General features: G+C 42.0%; 1 protein-coding gene across 1 annotated transcript in view; it reads right to left on the bottom strand.

Annotated features, from left to right (window-relative positions):
* LOC123995541 (nuclear receptor coactivator 1-like) overlaps positions 1 to 18,039 on the bottom strand; it is a 47,616-nt gene extending 29,577 nt beyond the window's left edge. Inside the window, 6 exon segments of the mRNA XM_046299178.1 lie at positions 3,985 to 4,151; positions 8,170 to 8,275; positions 15,166 to 15,354; positions 15,526 to 15,619; positions 15,836 to 16,230; positions 16,699 to 18,039. Of these exon segments, the coding sequence (XP_046155134.1) occupies positions 3,985 to 4,151; positions 8,170 to 8,258 (256 nt within the window). The 5' untranslated portion in view covers positions 8,259 to 8,275; positions 15,166 to 15,354; positions 15,526 to 15,619; positions 15,836 to 16,230; positions 16,699 to 18,039.
* Positions 18,040 to 19,891: the final 1,852 nt, after the last annotated feature.

Genomic DNA, 19,891 nt, shown 5'->3' with positions numbered 1-19,891 from the left:
GGTCAATTCTTCTTTATCATTGTACTTTATGGTGGGTACAAATATTGACCTTTTTTCAATTCAATGTTAATTTGTAGCTTTTCTGCTTAGCCAAGGTTAAGATCAGTACCATCAAGAATCAAAAGGGTACACAAAGTGTACACAAAATACCGTTTTTTTTTGAGTGTGTAATGATTGTACCTTTATTTTCAAAATATTTGGTACAAAAATGAACCATTTTACTAGATTATCTGCACATGTTGGAGCTAGGAACACAAGCACTTCGCTCCACCCGCAATAACATCTGCTATATATGTGTATGTGACCAATACAATTTGATTTGATTTGACAAGTACCCTAAAAGGTAATGAACAGTACAGTGAGATGTGTATTTCTGAAGCTACATTATCTGTATTTTGATATTTTTGTACCTCAGGGAACAATACTTTACCCTAACTTATCCTTTTTCTAAGAGTGTGTTAACCACCAAACACATAGAGCTGAGAATGATAACAAGATGGGTTGGGACCCTGAGACAACACTGGCTAGATGTCAGGGGCTGGAGGGAGGCTGCCTTGTGAGAGGCTCTGTTAAAACGGGTGAGAGGTCATGTCCAAACAGTGTTAACACTCTTCTGCCGAGGTCAAGTTCAGAACCCAAAATGTATTCAGGGCTCTGGTTAGGCCTACAAACAAGCTGATTGTACACTTCAGAGAGGCTCAGGCCCTGGGGATGTAGAGGTGGGGGGGTGCAATGGGGGTCTTTTGTTCTACCTATAGACGTCATGCTTCAGCATCTAGTGCAGGGATGCTTTTTTAAATTTTTTTTTTTATAAATACATGGAATGAAATGCTGCCACTGACAGCAATCCACCCAATTATACTATTTTAAGATGACTATAACGCCCCCATAGTCACTGAGCAACTCTCGGCAACTTCATTGACAGCTTACAGCTGCCTGAATACATTTGTTGTGCATGTTTTCCTCAGTCATCTGAATGTCCCCCTTTGTTCATAGAACTGTAGTTATGTAAGTAACCTTCGATATCCCCTATTAGTGGCTGGGACAAATGTAGCGGGAAAAGCGCACATCTTGAAATCATGTCCCTGCTTCAAATTTAACAATCTTTTGAGCAGTTGGAGCTATTATCGACTATGACCCCATTCCTGAAAGCTCAGACTCCCAGGAAAACATACGTATATTATGCTTCTATCTAGGACGCACCAGCAGGACTCATTATAAGAGGAGTTATGGATCTGAACAGAATAATTCTAATACATTTTTGATGCATTTCAATCACTCCAAAGCATACTTCCTTCAGAGTGGAACATGGCATATCTTTGTAATGAGATATTGGCAATAATGCCAGAATCAAACCAGTTTGATTTGTTTCTGACACAAATGACTTGATAGTGAATAGATTGATTAATGTATGAATCAATTTGACTCTGTAAACCCCCCCGTTCTCCGATGGGTAAGGCAGCTTGCCCAGTGTGGTTGTTTAAAAGTGTCTTCCTCAAACATATTAGTGAGTACTACCACTGCTGTAGAGTGACACCTATGGCTAATCCCATACTGGCAGTGTGCAGGGATTGACATTAAAGTCTGAAAGGCACTTGCCCTTCGGATGTGCTTCATTTGAGCCGGATCCTTACAGAACAGGATCCGGCACCTCTCCGTTTTGACAATTTTGTTTCCCGGGACCTATTTGGCCGGATCCAGTAGGCTTCCTCTACATGAAAAAAAAAAATCAGTTTTCAATATAAAAATTCCAATAAAAGTGATCAGTTAATTCTCCTGCCCCATAAATAAACGTAATGTGAAAAAGCAGATTTTGGTTTGCGCAAAATTATAGCCTAACTGTGGATAGTGTTTATTTCCCCCAATCATAAGGCGTATAGCCCGGGAACGCACAGCAAATCTGTCAGGGAACGCCATTCAGCCAGAACAAGTCTTTTCAAATAGCTCAAAAGCAATCGCAGGAAAACATAGGTTGGAAAGCGAATGGAACCAGCTTCAAAGAAAAGTCTAATCAGACAGTAGGCTGACAAAATATTTGATCAACTGCCAAACAGGTCTATCAAGTAAACATTGTTTTACAAAGTAAAACAAGAGAGATAGGCTTTTGGCATGAGAGTATTGGCAATTGTCGGCAAGTTGAGCTGCACATCATTGGGTAAGTCAGTGAAAGCTTTTCTAGGACTATAATTTCCTGTAACTGTCATTTTGATGATTTGTTTGGTATTAAAAACAATTCTATTAAAGTCTCCAGTCATACAAAATGACATAATTGTATGAAATGTGTTCATAAAAGGTCAAAAACTGTTCCCCATGTGAGAGCCTTCTTTATTAAGGGCCTCTACTCTAATGCTCTATGTCACTACGCAAATGCGATGATATCCATATGCACTGCTTTATTATAAAAGGTGGGGTTTTTCCATCCTTTCCAGTACCTCAGAGGCCCCCCAGGTCATCCCCCTCTCACAATCACTTTCTGTTCTGGCACCTAGACATTTACAACTTAAGCACTACCCTTCGGAGAAGTCCAGAGTATTTTTTGGTTTGCCCGAAGATTATGATCTTCTGACAATGTAAATGATCTATTTATACACAGAAGTAACATATACTGCTTGCCTTTCTCCTACACATTAGGGGAGGAATCAGAAAGATCCGTACTGGAATTCTTTGTGCTTTGGTTGTTATTAGTAAAAACAAATCTCAGAACAGGCTCAACTTGCCTGACTGCCATAAATGCTATGAATTGTCTTTCTTTCACTTAAATAATGCGGAAGAACCAGAAAGATCCGTTTTGAGTTATTATATTTTTAAAAGTTATTCAACTGCACAGTGGGGCAACCTCAGAGCAGGCTCAACTTCCGCGATTTCTCAGTTCACCTGCCCCAGGCAATAGGCAACACTTAATGTCAATCCCTGGTGTGTGTCTGAGCATGTGTGTGTGTGCACTGAATGTGTGTGTGTGTGTGTGTGTGTGTGTGTGTGTGTGTGTGTGTGTGTGTGTGTGTGTGTGTGTGTGTGTGTGTGTGTGTGTGTGTGTGTGTGTGTGTGTGTGTGTGTGTGTGTGTGTGTGTGTGTGTGTGTGTGTGTGTGTGTGTGATTAGTGCAACCTGGAACAAACACCAATGCTCTGGCTCTTATTGTTTTATGGCTTTTCCATTGAACACTGACCAGTTACTGATTAAGAGACGATCTGGGAGAACAAGCACCGCCACTAAGTAGAACTAACTGGGAGCGCTGCCCTACCAGATGCATAGAACTAATGATATGTAAGGGTACAAAATATGCATGCAATGATACATAAGCACCAGAGCAATATGGGCCTATAGAGAACAGAGATAAGGCTCTGGTAAGCATTAAGTATAGTAACATGGGATGCGTGTGGATGGGGATGTAAGGATCCACAAGACGCAGCAGAATGGCGTCACAGCTTTCAGTGAGTTAAAGGTGGGATTAGTCTGGTTTGTCATTCAGCCCTGTGGACTAAGAAGCATGATTTCCCAGGGGTCCCTACGGCTGGGCAGAATTCACCGAGCAACCTAGATGTCTTTAGAGGGACTGGGGGATTGAGGGGAAAAAAGAGCAAATGAGTAAAGAAGTGAGGGTGGTAAAGTGACCATGTCGGACAGTAATGAGACTGAGGGGAATGAGAGTGAGAATGGGAGCATGTGTGTGTTTTTTGTTTTACTATCCTTGTGGGGGTCAGATGTCATCACAAGGATACTAAAACAAGGAATATTCTGACAAGTTGGAACATTTGGCCTGTCCCCACAAGGAAAAAGGCTATTTTAGGCTTAGGGGTTAAGAGTTAAGGTTAGGGGTTAGGGAAAATAGGATTTTGAAAGGGAATCAATTGTTTGGTCTCCACAAGGATAGTAAAACAAATGTGTGTGTGTGTGTACTAGAGAGAGAGCAAGACAGCGCATGTTTGTATGCAAATGAGTGGTTGATTAGTGAGTGAGAAAGTGTGTCTAATGTGCTGGTGCCCACCCTGCTCGCGCCGTTTGATCTGCTGGATCTGGTCCACGGTGCTCTTGAGGATGTGGCACTTGTCTGGCTGGACGTTGAGGCTGGCCATGTCGCCCATGTTGGCAGACAGGAGCTCGGCCAGCTCGTCTATGTAACGACACTCCAGCTCCCGCCGACGCTTCTCCACACTGCAAGGACAGCCACACACACAGTTTAGGTTGATTTCTGAGAAATGTTCAGAACTTTGCTGAAAGTGATTTTATGGCGTGTTAGCTGCAACCAAATGAATCCTCTTTCGCAACATAAAAGATAACTTGACCTGACAGAGTCCATGAAACACACAGAGTTCTAGTTTGAGAGTACAACAGACGCACGCAGGAGTTGAAGGATTTCCTGAAGGACAGGAGACAAAGAGGTGAATGAGATGACATTGTAGAGTATTGGAACGCAGCCCTGGGCTCATCAGAGAGTATCCAGGCAGACTGTCCGCTGCTGGGTTGGTACCAACGAGTACGGGGAAGGATCAGGGCTGGGGGGGGTCTACAGGGGCAGCAGGCCTCTTATTAATTCATGGCTTCTATGAAGCCAGCACATAGAGAGGAGGGTGGCAGTGGGACCAGAGCAGAGAGCTGCAGAAGAGACCAGCGCTGACAGGGCAGAAAAGCAGACTAGTGCAGAGAGCAAGAGAACAGCTGAGGAGAGGGGGATTAAACCTGCTGCCAGTGTGTTATTGTTCCACCTAGCAGGGCATCAACTGAAATCTCTCTCTCACACACACACACACACACACACACACACACACACACACACACACACACACACACACACACACACACACACACACACACACACACACACACACACACACACACACACACACACACACACACACACACACACACACACACACACACACACACACACACACACACACATATCCACATCCGCACTCTAGCAACAGCCCAGCAGCTAACTGAGTTATCCTAACACTGAAAGCCCTACGAGCTGAGAGCAACCATGGCTAAGAGCTGAGAGTGACTACTAGCTCTGCACTGACCATGTGTGAGATATTAGAGGAATGCAGGGACTGACTACAGCTTGGCTTGACCTTGTTCTCTCATTTATTTTCCCCGCTGAAGCTGAAAGTAAGTTGCAGAAGAAATGTGGTAAACATGATAAAATATGAGTGATAAAATGGTTGGATATTTGAGATACTTGGCCTACAAAAGAGGAGAGAATGGGATTGATCGCATTTGCAGACTTATGTAAGATAGCCTACTACTCGTAATGTGATGAGTAGATTGGATAGTCATAATTCAGGTTAATAATATAACTCAATCACTGTTTGCAAAAAAGGCTGTTTGAATGCATGGCTGAGCGTGTATAGAGTAGAGGCCTGGGCTATTTCTTCTCTATTTCTTCTCTCCAACTGTAGGCAATTTAAAACATGTTTTTTAAAGCTAGGGGAAGCTCATGCTTTAGTAGCCCATTTTGAATGATTTAATTTATTTATGTATAGACATGAGTAGGCTAATTAGCCTATATAATTGTGGGAATTTAATTCAAATCTTAGCTTCCCCTAGCCTTATGGACATGCTGAGACTATGTCAATCTGGTGCCAATTTTATTTATCTGCTTTTCCATTTTTTAAACAGCCAGCTATTAATGGCTAGCGGAAACCATAGTGTGTGTGTGTGTGTATATGTGTCAGAGTGACTATATTTGACTAATGCCAGTGTGAGATCTGTATTTAATGACAAGATGCACATCTCCGCCCTAACAATTGGAGTCATTGTCCCAAAGGCGGGAAGGCAGGCAACAAGCTTGTTCCAAAATAAGCCCACAGAAACGCATTGGCCTCATTTTCACTTCTTCCTCAATGGTTTACACACACACACACACACACACACACCGAGCCCCTCCCCCTGCATCTCACACCAGCAAAGTTGAGAGATCACATCCTCCTCTCTGACATTTGGTTTCAACTCGATATTTACATCCCACAGAATCGGTTAAGAAAATATTATAATAATATGGACACAAACACATTGAGACATTATTTTACTGTAATAGAGGAGAAGTTAACCGTTCTAACAATATAATGTTTATCTCAACTATTAAAATTGCACGCAGAGCAGAGCAGAGCAGACACTACTAAAATGAGTGCCAATGAACATTGATTCTGGAAAATATATACCCAGTTTGTCACGCGCAGCATTGGGGAACTGCTAGCAGCATTTTAGCCAAAAACTGTTATACTAGCTTTCTAGTCTGTTTTATAAATGGGAATTAAGCATAAAACACAATTATTTACGGAATTGGCAATTCGTTCTCATTCTGAGAAATACGGTTTCAACATCTGAACAACGTGGACAGGCTAGCATGCTGTTCAAACAGTTAGAGACAGATAGAAGGGTTTGTTCATAACAATTATACTGTTCAACCTTGCTAGTTAGCAAATAGATCCAAGTTGGCTAAACTTGAAATCCAAAGATTAGCTGGCTAATCACTAGCACGTGGGTTTGGGATTGTTGATGAGACCCGTGTTCATTTTCTATAGCCCAATGCCTGCTACAAGAAGTTAGTGAATGTGCATTATGCATGGTTCTAGTGAAATTTGTAACAAAAAGAGCATTTTCATAGACTTTACAGCAAGATCAGTGATTATTGCAAAAAAAAGCAGGTTAAACTATTTTGATAGAAATAATTCAATTATTAGTGGGTCATATTGTCTTATGATTCATTGTAAGACGATGCTTATTTAGAGCAAACCTTAAAAATATTTGTAGATACATATTGTGAGTTAAAAAAACAAAAAAAACAGCAATATTATTTTTAGGCCATATCGCCTAGCCCTAATTGTATGTATATGTGAGTGAGTGAGTGTGTGTGTGTGGAAGATGGCAGTAGGTCAAATGCATGTGGGGTGGCAGGTAGCTTAGTGGTTAGAGCTTTGGGCCAGTAACCGAAAGGTTGCTGGAACCACTAAGACTCTTCCTAGAGCTGGCCAACCTGCCAATACTGAGCAATCGGGGGAGAAGGGCCTTGGTCAGGGAGGTGACCAAGAACCCGATGGTCACTCTGACAGAGCTCCAGAGTTCCTCTGAGATGGGAGAACCTTCTAGAAGGACAACCATCTCTGAAGCACTCCACCAATCAGGCCTTTTTTGGTAGAGTGGCCAGGCGGAAGCCACTCCTCAGTAAAAGGCACATGACAGTCCGCCTGGAGTTTGCCAAAAGGCACCTATAGGACTCTCAGACCATGAGAAACAAGATTCTCTGGTCTGATGAAACCAAGTTGATCTCTTTGGCCTAAATGCCAATAGTCACATCTGGAGGAAACCTGGTGAAGCATGGTGGTGACAGTATGCTGTGGGGATGTTTTTCAGTGGCAGGGACTGGGGAACTAGTCAGGATCGAGGGAAAGATGAATGGAGCAAAGGTTCACCTTCCAACATGACAATGACCCTAAGCACACAGCCAAGACAATGCAGGAGTGGCTTCGGGACAAGTCTCTGAATGTCCTTGAATGGCCCAGCCAGAGCCCGGACTTGAACCCGATCGAACATCTCTGGAGAGACCTGAAAATAGCTGTGCAGCGATAATCCCCATCCAACCTGACAGAACTTGAGAGGATCTGCAGAGAATGGGAGAAACTCCCCAAATATTGGTGTAATAAGCTTGCTAAAACTTCTAAAAACCGGTTTTTGCTTTGTCATTATGGGGTATAGTGTGTAGATTGATGAGGAAAACAATTATTTAATCAAGTTTAGAATAAGGCTGTAAAGTAACGAATTGTGTAAAAAGTCAAGGGGTCTGAATACTATCAGAATGCACTGTAGACTAAAAATATCTCAAATTCTCACACAAATCTGCCATTGACATAACTACATGATAACACAAGAATTCAAGCTAAGTGTGCACAGGCTCAAACTCCTATTCCTCAACACCAATCAGGGCCATAGAAGCGGGTAGCTTCTTGGGTTACTATGCAAACACAGATGAACATGAGAGAATAAATCTGAAGGGTAGTAGCAAGGTTATACTGTACTTCTGAGGGGACGCTTCTTGTTGAGTATGTGTAGTGGTGGAAAGAATTGACTCTTGAAAGGCAATGAAGACCATCGTCGTCATCATCATCTTGTCAATCGTTCTGGATAAGAGTGTCTGCTAAGTGATTAAAAGGTAAATGCACCATGTTCTTACCTCTGCTCTGAGGTGTCGCATGGTGAGCCCTTTCTCTTGCGGGACTCTGGCGTAGCAGGTTCCAGGGCACTTTCCCCTACAGCACTCATTCTGAGCTTCAGGACACCTGGTGAGAGAAGAGAATAGGACAGGGTTAGCCTGGGGAGGAAACCACAATCACAGCTGATTCAAAATCAGACATAACACCACTCATCATGGAGGAGACAAAGAAATTAAAAACACAAAGCCTAACGCGGGAAGAACCATCTTGACTTCTGGTCAGCATGACCTGAATCAGGATTGGTTTAGGGCTGGGACACAGAGGGGTCCATTTGACAGGAAATCACATCTTAATTTCCCTCCTAATTGCAGATCCATGTTAGGCATCTGAAGCAAATGGGACCCCGCTGATCACACACACACACACACACACACACACACACACACACACACACACACACACACACACACACACACACACACACACACACACACACACACACACACACACACACACACACACACACACAATAATCAGCCTCTAAAGTCCATTGCGCGTGAGATGCCGCTGTCGAGCGAGACAAAACATAATTGAGCAAGCAAACACTGATTCGAGAGTGCATAGGATGGATCCCGTGAGCATACAGACCAGTCGATAGCGCAGAGATTTGGTCGAGAAAGCAGAGAATGTGTTCTGCGAGTGGACAGGTCAAACTTGAGAGCTTGGGCGAGCAGAACATCAATGCCACGTATCAAAAAGAAAAATGTCTAAATCAAAAAATATAGAACCGTAAGCAACATGGTTCAAACGTGTAACAGTTTTTTGGGAAAGCATCAAATTGTCCACCAACAATACTAATCACATGTCTTTGTCAAGTTTTCACTCAATTTATCAAGATACTCTCTCAAGACTTGGCACCTTTGGGTTTAAATCTCTTTTTTTCTCTCAAATGAATTTTCAGGCTGGTGGGAAAGAGGTGGGTGTGTGTCTAGAAACCATAGATTGGTCACTTTCACTGGAGTGATGGCCGAACTAACAAATGCTTGAGTGTAGTGTTGTCAGTCCAGTGTTGTGTCATGTGATTGGTTGAGTTAAGTGCATGAGGTCAAACGGATTGCACTTCAGAGTTTCAGAGAGATCTGTTAAACTTGCTAGCTAGCTTGAACAGTAATCACCGAACAACTTGGGCAACCCAGCTTCAACTTGATACATAAGCAAAGTAACTGGGAAATAAAATAAATCGCTATACTATACCTTGAGTTGAGTGGAATCTACTTACTAAAGTTATTGAACTAGCTAGATAGCTAATTACTTATTAACCAGCAACGTAAATCTGTAAACAAGAGAAGCAAATGGCCATCTCTAGCTAAGTAACACCATAGTCCACCCCTAGCTAATTGTTTGTCTTCACCATTCCACAAAGTGTCTGGTATGTGTTTGTTTCATATGAGGGAGGTAACCCCAATGTATCAAATAATAGGTGGAGTATGGGCATAACATGGTTGTGATCTAACAAGTTCATTCATTATACACTATGTCCTGGCCATAATTGAATATACAGTAGCGAAATATAATGACTCCATTGTTGGGAATGACATGTGGGTACGCACGTAACAAGGGACCGTTGGTAATGTACTGGGGTGGGGGAGTTGTCCAAAATAGGGTAGGGTTGTCCAACTTTGTTTTTGCTTTGGGGAGGGCAGTTTTTTTTTATTGGGCACATGGGAGGGTAGTGTGTTTTCCCCCTGGTTTACATCTGCTATTTTGCAGGTTTTACGATATAATGTCTTCATCCTAGCCAGATTTCCTCATATGTTTGCAGTTGCCTCCCCTATCAAGATGTTCTGGTACTTCCCTTATGCACTACGCTTTTCCATGCGCTAACTTTGACTATCCCACAGGTCAATGAAGTCTACCAGTCTGTCTACCACGCCCTCTATCCACCATTCATAGTGACAACAGTATTAGGTGGATCTTTTGTCCAGATCTGCAATAGGCTAACTAGCGATCATACCACACATAAAATCATTCAAAGCTGGATTGATTTTCAATAGGAATCTACAAGAACAAAAAAGAATAGCTGATAGGCAGCGGAGAGGCCAGGTGCATCAATGCTCATGAAAGAACAGCGAAGGCATGAGGCTCCCCTATTGATCTTGTTTGGGGACAACACAATTATCCTACCTAGACTAGCCTACACCACCACAATGCAATGAATAATTGCATTATTGTTTTCAAGTGAATACACAACATGTTATTGTGATTCAAATGTTTCGTTCCATTTGGATGAGTTGTGGGTCTACTCTACAGTTTATAAGGTCTAGAAAGGCACAGTCTTATTCTGGTAACATGATGATCGATGCATGGCTGCTGTTTGACAAATAAAAATGATCTCATACTTGTGTCCATAATAATCTCATAGGCTCTACCCGCATTGTATCTGTGAGCTGTTGGCTAGAGCTCACATGCCAATATCAGAGGGCACATTCGCTATACCTACATTACATTTTTTGGAACAACACCATCAGTAGGCCAAGAATTGAACATGCGATGGAAACCCATTTCACTTGTATTTTTTATTTGGAACTTGGGAATTTAACCGCAAAAGTCATTTTTATGTGCAACAAGAACATTTGATGGAAACACAACTGCGCATATTGTTTTGATGCAGATTTTAGAATAAAGAAAAGTGATATGACCAAGAGCAGTGTGCGGGTTTCTTATTTTTGCTCAGAATAATCACATGAAAATCTGTCCCAAGTTCGATGGAAACCTAGCTATAGACAGCCTAAAGACTCTGACAAGTGCACATTTGAACACATTTGTATATACCGGCACTGTTGAGTGGAACAAACTACCATACCAACCATAACCACTTTTGAAAGAATGTCAAAAGCTGGCTAATGTGTGAACAGTAGAACCTTTTCTTGTCTTTTCTCTATATGCATGTATGTGTGTTTACATAAATAATAGGGACCACAATGTAAATAAAAAATATCTAAATATTTGAAAAATATCTGCACTGTAGGTATATACAGTGCATTCGGAAAGTGTTCAGGCCCCTAGACCTTTTCCACATTTCATTACAGCATTATTCTAAAATGTATTAAGATTGTTTTCCCCCCTCATCAATCTACACACAATAGCCCATAATGACGAAAGCAAAAACAGTTTTTTTTTGACATTTTTGCAAATGTACAACAAACAATAAAATATCACAATTACATTATTCAGACCCTTCCTCAGTACTGTGTTGAAGCACCTTTGGCAGCAAGTCTTCTTGAGTATGACGCTACACGCTTGGTACACCTGTATTTGGAGAGTTTCTCCCATTCTTCTCTGCAGATCCTCTCAAGCTGTCGGGTTGGATGGGGAGTGTTGCTGCAAAGCTATTTTCAAAACTCTCCAGAGATGTTAGATCTGGTTCAAGTCCGGGCTCTGGCTGGGCCACTCAAGGACATTGAGACTTGTCCCGAAGCCACTCCTGCATTGTCTTGGCTGTGTGCTTAGGGTTGTTTTCCTGTTGGAAGGTGAACCTTCACCCCAGTCTGAGGTCCTGAGTGCTCTGGAGCAGGTTATCAAAGATCTCTCTGTACTTTGCTCCATTCATCTCTCCCTCAATCCTGAATAGTCTCCCAGTCCCTGCCACTGAAAAACATCGCCACCGCATGCTGCCACCACCATGCTTCACCGTAGGTTTTCTCCAGATGTGACGCTTTGCATTCAGGCCAAAGAGTTCAACTTGGTTTCATCAGACCAGAACATTTTGTTTCTCATGGTCTGAGAGTCCTTTAGGTGCCTTTTGGCAAACTCCAAGTGGCTGTCATGTGCCTTTTACTGAGGAGTGGCTTCCGTCTGGCCACTCTACCAAAAAAGGCCTGATTAGTGGAGTGCTTCAGAGATGGTTGTCCTTCTGGAAGGTTCAGAAGGTGGTGCTCTGTCAGAGTGACCATCGGGTTCTTGGTCACCTCCCTGGCCAAGGCCCTTCTCTCCCGATTGCTCAGTATTGGCAGGTCGGCCAGCTCTAGGAAGAGTCTTCTTCAATTTAAGAATGATGGAGGCCACTGTGTTCTTCGGGACCTTTAATACTGCAGAAATATTTTGGTAGACTTCCCCAGATCTGTGCCGAGACACAATCCTGTCTACGGACAATTCCTTCGACCTCATGGCTTGGTTTTTGCTGACATGCACTGTCAACTTTGGGACCTTATCTAGACAGGAGTGTGCTTTTCCAAATCATGTCCAATCATTGAATTTATTGCAGGTGGACTCCAATCAAGTTGCAGAAACATCTCAAGGATGATCAATGGAAGCAGGATGCACCGGAGCTCAATTTCGAGTCTCATAGCAAAGGGTCTGAATGCTTATGTAAATAAGGTATTTGTTTATTGTTAGTACATTTCAAAATAGTCTAAAAACCTGTTTTCGCTTTGTCATTATGGGGTATTGTGTGTAGATGTTTTAAAAAATCTATATTTTAGAATAAGGCTGTAACGTAACAAAATGTGGAAAAAGGGAAGGGGTCTGAATACTTTCGAATGAAACCGTGCAGCAGCCATTTGATGAATGGAAAGAGGCATCGGTTCCAAAACACCAAAAGTTTAATGACATTCAGAGATTGTCAAGCCAAGCCTTCGATATTGAGTAGGCCTACAAGGTAGTATTTTCTGTTTATCAAGATTGACAGTATATTTATTGTGGTGTTAAACTCAAACCATGATATTGAAGCGCCCAAAGTTGGTATGCCTTGTTTATTGGTAGTGTGGTGGTTTGGCACAGAAACCGGTTGGTGGAACATTCATTGTATATTTTATATATACACTGAACAAAAATATAAAAAACAACATTTAAAGTGTTGGTCCCATGTTTTAAAAATAATAAAAGATCACAGAAATGTCCCATTCGCACAAAAAGCTTATTTCTCACATTTTGTGAACAAATTTGTTTACATCCCTGTCCGTGAGCATTTCTCCTTTGCCAAGATAATCCACCCACCTGACAGGTTTGGCATTTCAAGAAGCTGATTAAAACACAGTACACAGGGGCACCTGCTGGGGACAATAAAAGGCCACTAAAATGTGCAGTTTTAGAAAACAACACAATGCCACATAAGTCTCAAGTTGAATGAGCGTCCAATTGGAATGTTGTCTGCAAGAATGTCCACCAGAGCTGTTGCCAGAAAACTGCAGACCACATGTAACCACGCCAGCCCAGGACCTCCACATCCGCTGATGAAACTGAGCATTTCTGTCTGTAATAAAGCCGTTTTGTGGGGAAAAACTCATTCTGATTGGCTGGGTCTGACTCCCAAATGCATTCCATGTGAAATGCATAGATAAGGGCCTAATGAATTTATTTACATTCACTGATTTCCTTAAGTTAACTGTACCTCAGTATAATTGTTGCATTTTGTTTATATTTTTGTTCAGTATAATTATCACAATATATATATATATATATATTTTTTTTTAATCTGATTCTCCACCTAGCTGATTGTCTGCCTAATGGTAGTGTATGTCGAATGAAACAGGCAGGGAGAATGAGCTCGTTCGTGGTGGTTACCGACCACTTAACCATCTGGCTTGTCGCCCTGAGTGGTTGAAGAGGCAAAGTCGTTATCCAAGTTTAAAAACACAGGGTCACTACAGTTATTTGTGGACATAAATAATCATTTTCAACAAGACAAATTACAGTACAAGGGGAGGGTTGGGAGAAATATTGTTTTTACATCAACAATATGCATTCACCAAACATTTAACTGAGGTAGTAAATGTCTGATTGGGAACTACCATTGTCTATCAAATTACAGTGTCAAATTATTTAAAATCGGCATTGGAAGTTGTATTGAATACAGGCATTAATACAGGAGTCAAATCTCATAGGGAGTCTCATCAGATCAGATGTTATCAGCAAGCCAGAGCCACCTGTGGAAAGAGCACAATTAGAACAGTGCCTTCAGAAAGTACTCACACCTCTTGACATTTTCCACATTTTGTTTTGTTACAGCTTGAATTTAAAATGGGTTAAACATAGATTTTGTGTCACTGGTCTACACACAATAATGTCAAAGTGGAATTATGTTTAGACATTTTTACATATAAAACACATAAAGCGGAAATGTCTTGAGTCAAAAAGTATTCAACCCCTTTGTTATGGCAAGCCAAAATAACTTCTGGAGTAAAAATGTGCTTAACAAGTCAGATAATAAGCTGCATGGACGAACTCTGTGTAATAATGGTGTTTAACATGATTTAATGCCTACCCCATCTCTGTACACCACACCAACTGTTTGATTATCTAGAAGGTCCCTCAGTTGAGCATGGAATTTCCAGCACACACGTAACGACAAAGACCAGGGAGGTTTTCCAATGCCTCGCAAAGAAGGGCACCTATTGGTAGATGGGTAAAATGGTGATTCTAATATGTATTAACTCAGGGAGGTTGAATAGTTCTCATTCAAATATATTAGTATTAATAAATAAAAAAGTTAGAGACTTTCTTCCCATTTGACAGAGTATTATAGATCGTTGTCAAAAAAATACAATTAAATCCATTTTAATCCCACTTTGTAACAACAAAATCTGGAATAAGTCAAAGGGTGCAAATACTTTATGAAGGCACTGTACGTACAAACAGATAAATGTATTATTCAACATAAGATTGCACCTAAAGCTAACTTCACTTCCTCTCTACTCACATCCTTCTCAAAACCCCATTGGAGAACTGAGGAGAGAAACCTTGGGTCCTCTCCTCCAATGGGGTTTTAGAAAGAGGCACTGAAATAGGAAGCAAGGGATCGAGGAAATATAAAATTGTCACAGAGCTGTTGCATGTGTCTCGATATGGAATGGCAGATGTCACTATGTGGAACTGCGCAGAGGTGTACAATCAACACCATTTGTCAGTATTATTGAGCCATAAGAAACCTTTAGACTTTGTGTTAATTAAAACATAAATGAGTATGTTTAAGGATGTTTAAGCAGTCATACATGACTGTTGGGAGTGCGGTGCCATACCTTTAGCTCCCTGGTGCAGCAGAACTGACACGCTAGATATGAAGTTGCAGCAGATGTCTGTTGACCACGCTCGGGATGTTCTCCAGACAGCGGTAACGCTGGAACGTGTCCCAGGATCTGTTGGTGGTCAGGTCACCTACCCCAAAACCAGTGAAGATCCAGGTTCTTACAGTAGGGCATCAGCACAATCTATAGAGAAGACAGTAAGATGCAGAAGATGGAACTAGATTTTGTATGGAGTCGAAAGCACTGAATCCCAACATAAAATCCTTGTAGCGTGAATTTTTATGCAAGTTACACCAATGCATGATTTATGCAAGAGTCTCAGTTGCATCTAGGTGTGCGTGTGGGGTAGCTAACCGAGTTAATGTGTGTATGGGGACTGCGGGGCAAGCTCAGACTAACAGTAGTCCATCCCTGCCTCGAAAACCCTGGTCCGGGGAGCACCAAATATCTGAGGAGACAAGAGAGAGGGATGTCACAAAACATGACACTGAATCACACACAAGAACAAAATCACAGGCATGTAATACAGAGTGTATACAGACTCAGAGTAGACTCAAATACATATGTATCTCCTACACTAAACACACACTCACATATATAGACCCATTACACACTCTCACGCGCAACAAATATACACAGAGAAAGAGACTAGGTGTGTGTTTACAGTGATCCAGGGTGGAGGAATACCATCTGGTTGTCGTCATCAGGCATGGCGTTGGCACAGCGGCTGTTTGTGGAGACCACAATGGGACGCATCACTATCATCAACGCCTCTTCTCACTGGTCCGGTAACTACGCCAACATAACATGTACACGGACATTGGAATTTGATACCCCTGGCTGGGACTCCACTGAGGAAGGTGGAGGGATACATATGTGCTGAGTTGTGCAAGTCACAAGGTGAGTTAGGGAACACCAATGACCCCAATTCTTCAATGAAAGTTACATCAAGGTCAAAGGTGACTCGCAGATCCAAACTTGGCCAATGAAGTAGAAGCCCGACTCCACTTTGTCAGACATACAGTATGTTCTCTGCACTCACCCGTCACCTGAGAACAACTGTAGTGAGAAAGTAAAAATATGTCAGAAAATAACATTGACTGAGTTCAATTGGAGTTAAACACCATCTTAGTGTTGCATACAATGTAACAGCCCATTTAAAGACTGCTGCTGTATTAATAGAGGCAACTATGGATAATCATTTAGCTAAGTAAGTAATAACATACTGTACCAATCCACACCACTCAGCCTGCTGTCATTTCAAGCCCAACCCGTAAAAAGCTATCCTCCTATAAGTTTTCACTTCATCCCTTACCTAACCTACACATTCAGCATAGAACCATCCTCTGTATAGCACCATCTTTCTAACCCAACAGACAGGAGTTGGTCAAAGTCCATAACAAGTTATCCTCTCTAAGTGACATATGTCCTAATAACAATGCCTCCATATAGCGTAAAAGCAATTAGAGGAACTCTCAGTACCACAAACGATTAAGTTACAGGGTGATTGATAGAAGGCAGGGTTACCTGCAGGAAGCCTCCAGAGTGCTGTGCATAGTGGAGAGCCAAGGTACTTGGAATAGAGTGGACTCCTGTACCTCCTATCTTTGTCAGCGAAGCAGAGAACAACTTCCCCACCACATAGTGACAGTGGGCCTGCATGGAGAGAAGGATAGAGAGAGAGATTGTTAAAAACTGCCAGTGTAAAAGTTATCAGAAGTGTATTTCAAAGACTCTCAAAGTATGCAGTTAGTGGTTTATAATATTGGCTATTTATTTGATCTTGCCTCCCACTCACCCCATCTCAATCACCTCTACCCTAGGGAGGGCCTTCCCTGTCTGTTCTCACCACTCACTCACGGTCTGGCTGGTCTTTCAAGTCCTCATTCTCTAGCAACCCCTCGTTAACTTAGTTAGCTAGCTACAATGCTCTTGGTTAATCAAAGATACTGGTACATTTTATATGTGGTTAAACATCAGCTAGCTTTAGCATCCTAGCTAGCTGGCGCTGATCTAACTTGCCTAATCAATAGCCTGCTTTAACATCAGAAAACCAAATAACTACCTACTTCAATTGAAATACTGAAATCCTAGTTGATTAGTTGGCTGGTTGGGTTATAGAGCTTACCTTTTTATTGTCAGCCATCGTCCTTACACCACCATCACCTTGCCTTCAGTCTGAGAGAAGTTGCCAACAACTGGATGTATACGGTTTCAGGGATACAGCAAATACAATCTAGCTTCATTTTCTGCTGAAACCCGTACGTGGGAACTACACTCAGGTGTTCTTTTTATTACGCCTGCTACGTTAGGTTACATTGCCTTTCAACGTCAAAATCTGGTTTATACTAGATAACACAGCTTTACTGTACAGTAAAAATTCATGAAAAACAAAGATGTGCTTTTTGGTCTTAACTTTAAAGTTATGGTTAGGCATAAGGTTAGCAGTGTGGTTAAGTTTAAAATCAGATTTTAAGAAGCTAAATTGTAGAAATAGGCTGGGTTTAGCCATAATAAGTATGACTTTGTGGCTGTGTTTAACTAGTGACAACCATGTTCAATGGCTAGAATTTTCACGTCTAATAAAACGATAGTAAAAGATTGCTGATGCGAAAGCAAGATGTTTAAGTATCTCCGCAAAAAAATTATGTATAAACTCTACTCTCAAATTAATATTTTGTATGCGGCAATGATGTTCTGCTTACTTAAAGTCACACTTGCAACTCAAGCTTAATTTGCGCGACCCCGCTGCCTGTGCACTCGCGGGACCCATCCTCTGCTTGCTCGACCACATTCTTCACTCTCCACTGGTCTGTGCATTCGCATCACTCCTCTCCGTTCACGGCACCCATTCCAAGCAGTGTTATCAGTAGTGGGGGGGGGGGGGGTTGACGGGGATGAGGTGAGGGTCACAGGCATGTTACTGTAGGGGAGGCAGACAGCACCACAGATCAAAGATTAAGACTGGTTAAATTAAAGAAGCCTTTCCCCTGCAGATTTGTGGCGCTGGAATTCACAGCCATTCATCACAGCAGTTGATCAAAAAGAGACAAAAAGTCCCCTCATATTTGTGCGTCACACTAAGTCATCTGACTGGAATTGGTAAAGGGTCCTGGAGTTTGTTATGGGTTTCCATAATGCCCAAATATAGCCCAAAGTGGTGTAAAGGCTGATTTTGCTTTTGAGGCGATAGTTTCCCCCCCCCCTTGGTTGGCTATTCTTTGGCCTTCTCTATGCTCCACAAGCGATGCAATGTCTAACTGTGGTTCAGCATTGATTGTTGATTGTGTTTGTTTGCAGCTACATTTAGTTGAAGTCGGAAGTTTGCATACACCTTAGCCAAATACATTTAACCTCAGTTTTTCACAATTCCTGACATTTAATCCTAGTAAAAATTCCCTGTCTTAGGTCAGTTAGGATCACCACTTTATTTTAAGAATGTGAAATGTCAGAATAACAGTAGAGGGATTTATTTATTTCAGCTGTTATTTCTTTCATCACATTCCCAGTGGGTCAGAAGTTTACATGTACCAAATACTAATTGAGTGTAATTGCCTTTAAATTGTTTAACTTGGGTCAAATGTTTCAGGTAGCCTTCCACAAGCTTCCCACAATAAGTTGGGTGAATGTTGGCCCATTCCTCCTGACAGAGCTGGTGTAACAGTCAGGTTTGTAGGCCTCTTTGTTCACACACACTTTTTCAGTTCCGCCCACAGATTTTCTATGGGATTGAGGTCAGGGCTTTATAATGGCCACTCCAATACCTTGACTTTGTTGTCCTTACGCCATTTTGCCACAACTTTGGAAGGATGCTTGGGGTCATAGTCCATTTGGAAGACCCATTTGCGACCAAGCTTTCACTTCCTGACTGATGTCTTGAGATGTTGCTTCAATATATCCACATAATATTCCTGCCTCATGATGCCAGCTATTTTGGGAAGTGCACCAGTCCCTCCTGCAGCAAAGCACCCCCACAACATGATGCTGACACCCCGTGTTTCACGGTTGGGATGGGTTCTTCAGCTTGCAAGCCTCCCCCTTTTTCCTCCAAACACAACAATGGTCATTATGGCCAAACAGTTCTATTTTTGTTTCATCAGACCAGAGGACCTTTCTCCAAAAAGTATGATCTTTGTCCCCATGTGCAGTTGCAAACCGTAGTCTGGCTTTATGGTGGTTTTCGAGCAGTGGCTTCTTCCTTGCTGAGCGGCCTTTCGGGTTATGTCGATATAGGACATGTTTTACTGTGGATATAGATACTTTTGTAGCCGTTTCCTCCAGCATCTTCACAAGGTCCTTTGCTGTTGTTCTGGGATTGATTGACACTTTTCGCACCAAAGTATGTTCATCTCTAGGAGACAGAGCTTCCTGAGTGGTATGACGGCTGCGTGGTCCCATGGTGTTTATCTTCTTATGGCTGCAGGGGAAGTATTGAGTAGCTTGGATGAAAGGTGCCAGGGGTGCCCAGAGTAAACGGCCTGCTCCTCAGTCTCAGTTGCTAATATATACATATTATTATTAGTATTGGATAGACACTCTGAAGTTTCTAATACTGTTTGAGTGATGTCTGTGATGTCTGTCTATAACAGAACTCATATTGCAGGCAAAAACCTGGGAAGAAATCCAAACAGGAAGTTAGAAATCTGAGATTGGTCGATATTCAACCCAGGCCCTTTTGAATTCACAGTGGGATATGGATGAAGTTGCACTTCCTAGGGTT

The sequence above is a fragment of the Oncorhynchus gorbuscha genome, linkage group LG14 (assembly GCF_021184085.1).
Source record: "Oncorhynchus gorbuscha isolate QuinsamMale2020 ecotype Even-year linkage group LG14, OgorEven_v1.0, whole genome shotgun sequence".
In the NCBI taxonomy this organism is placed as follows: domain Eukaryota; kingdom Metazoa; phylum Chordata; class Actinopteri; order Salmoniformes; family Salmonidae; genus Oncorhynchus; species Oncorhynchus gorbuscha.
The sequence above is the reverse complement of the archived record's forward strand: the minus strand, read 5'-3'. Positions and strand labels throughout refer to the sequence as shown.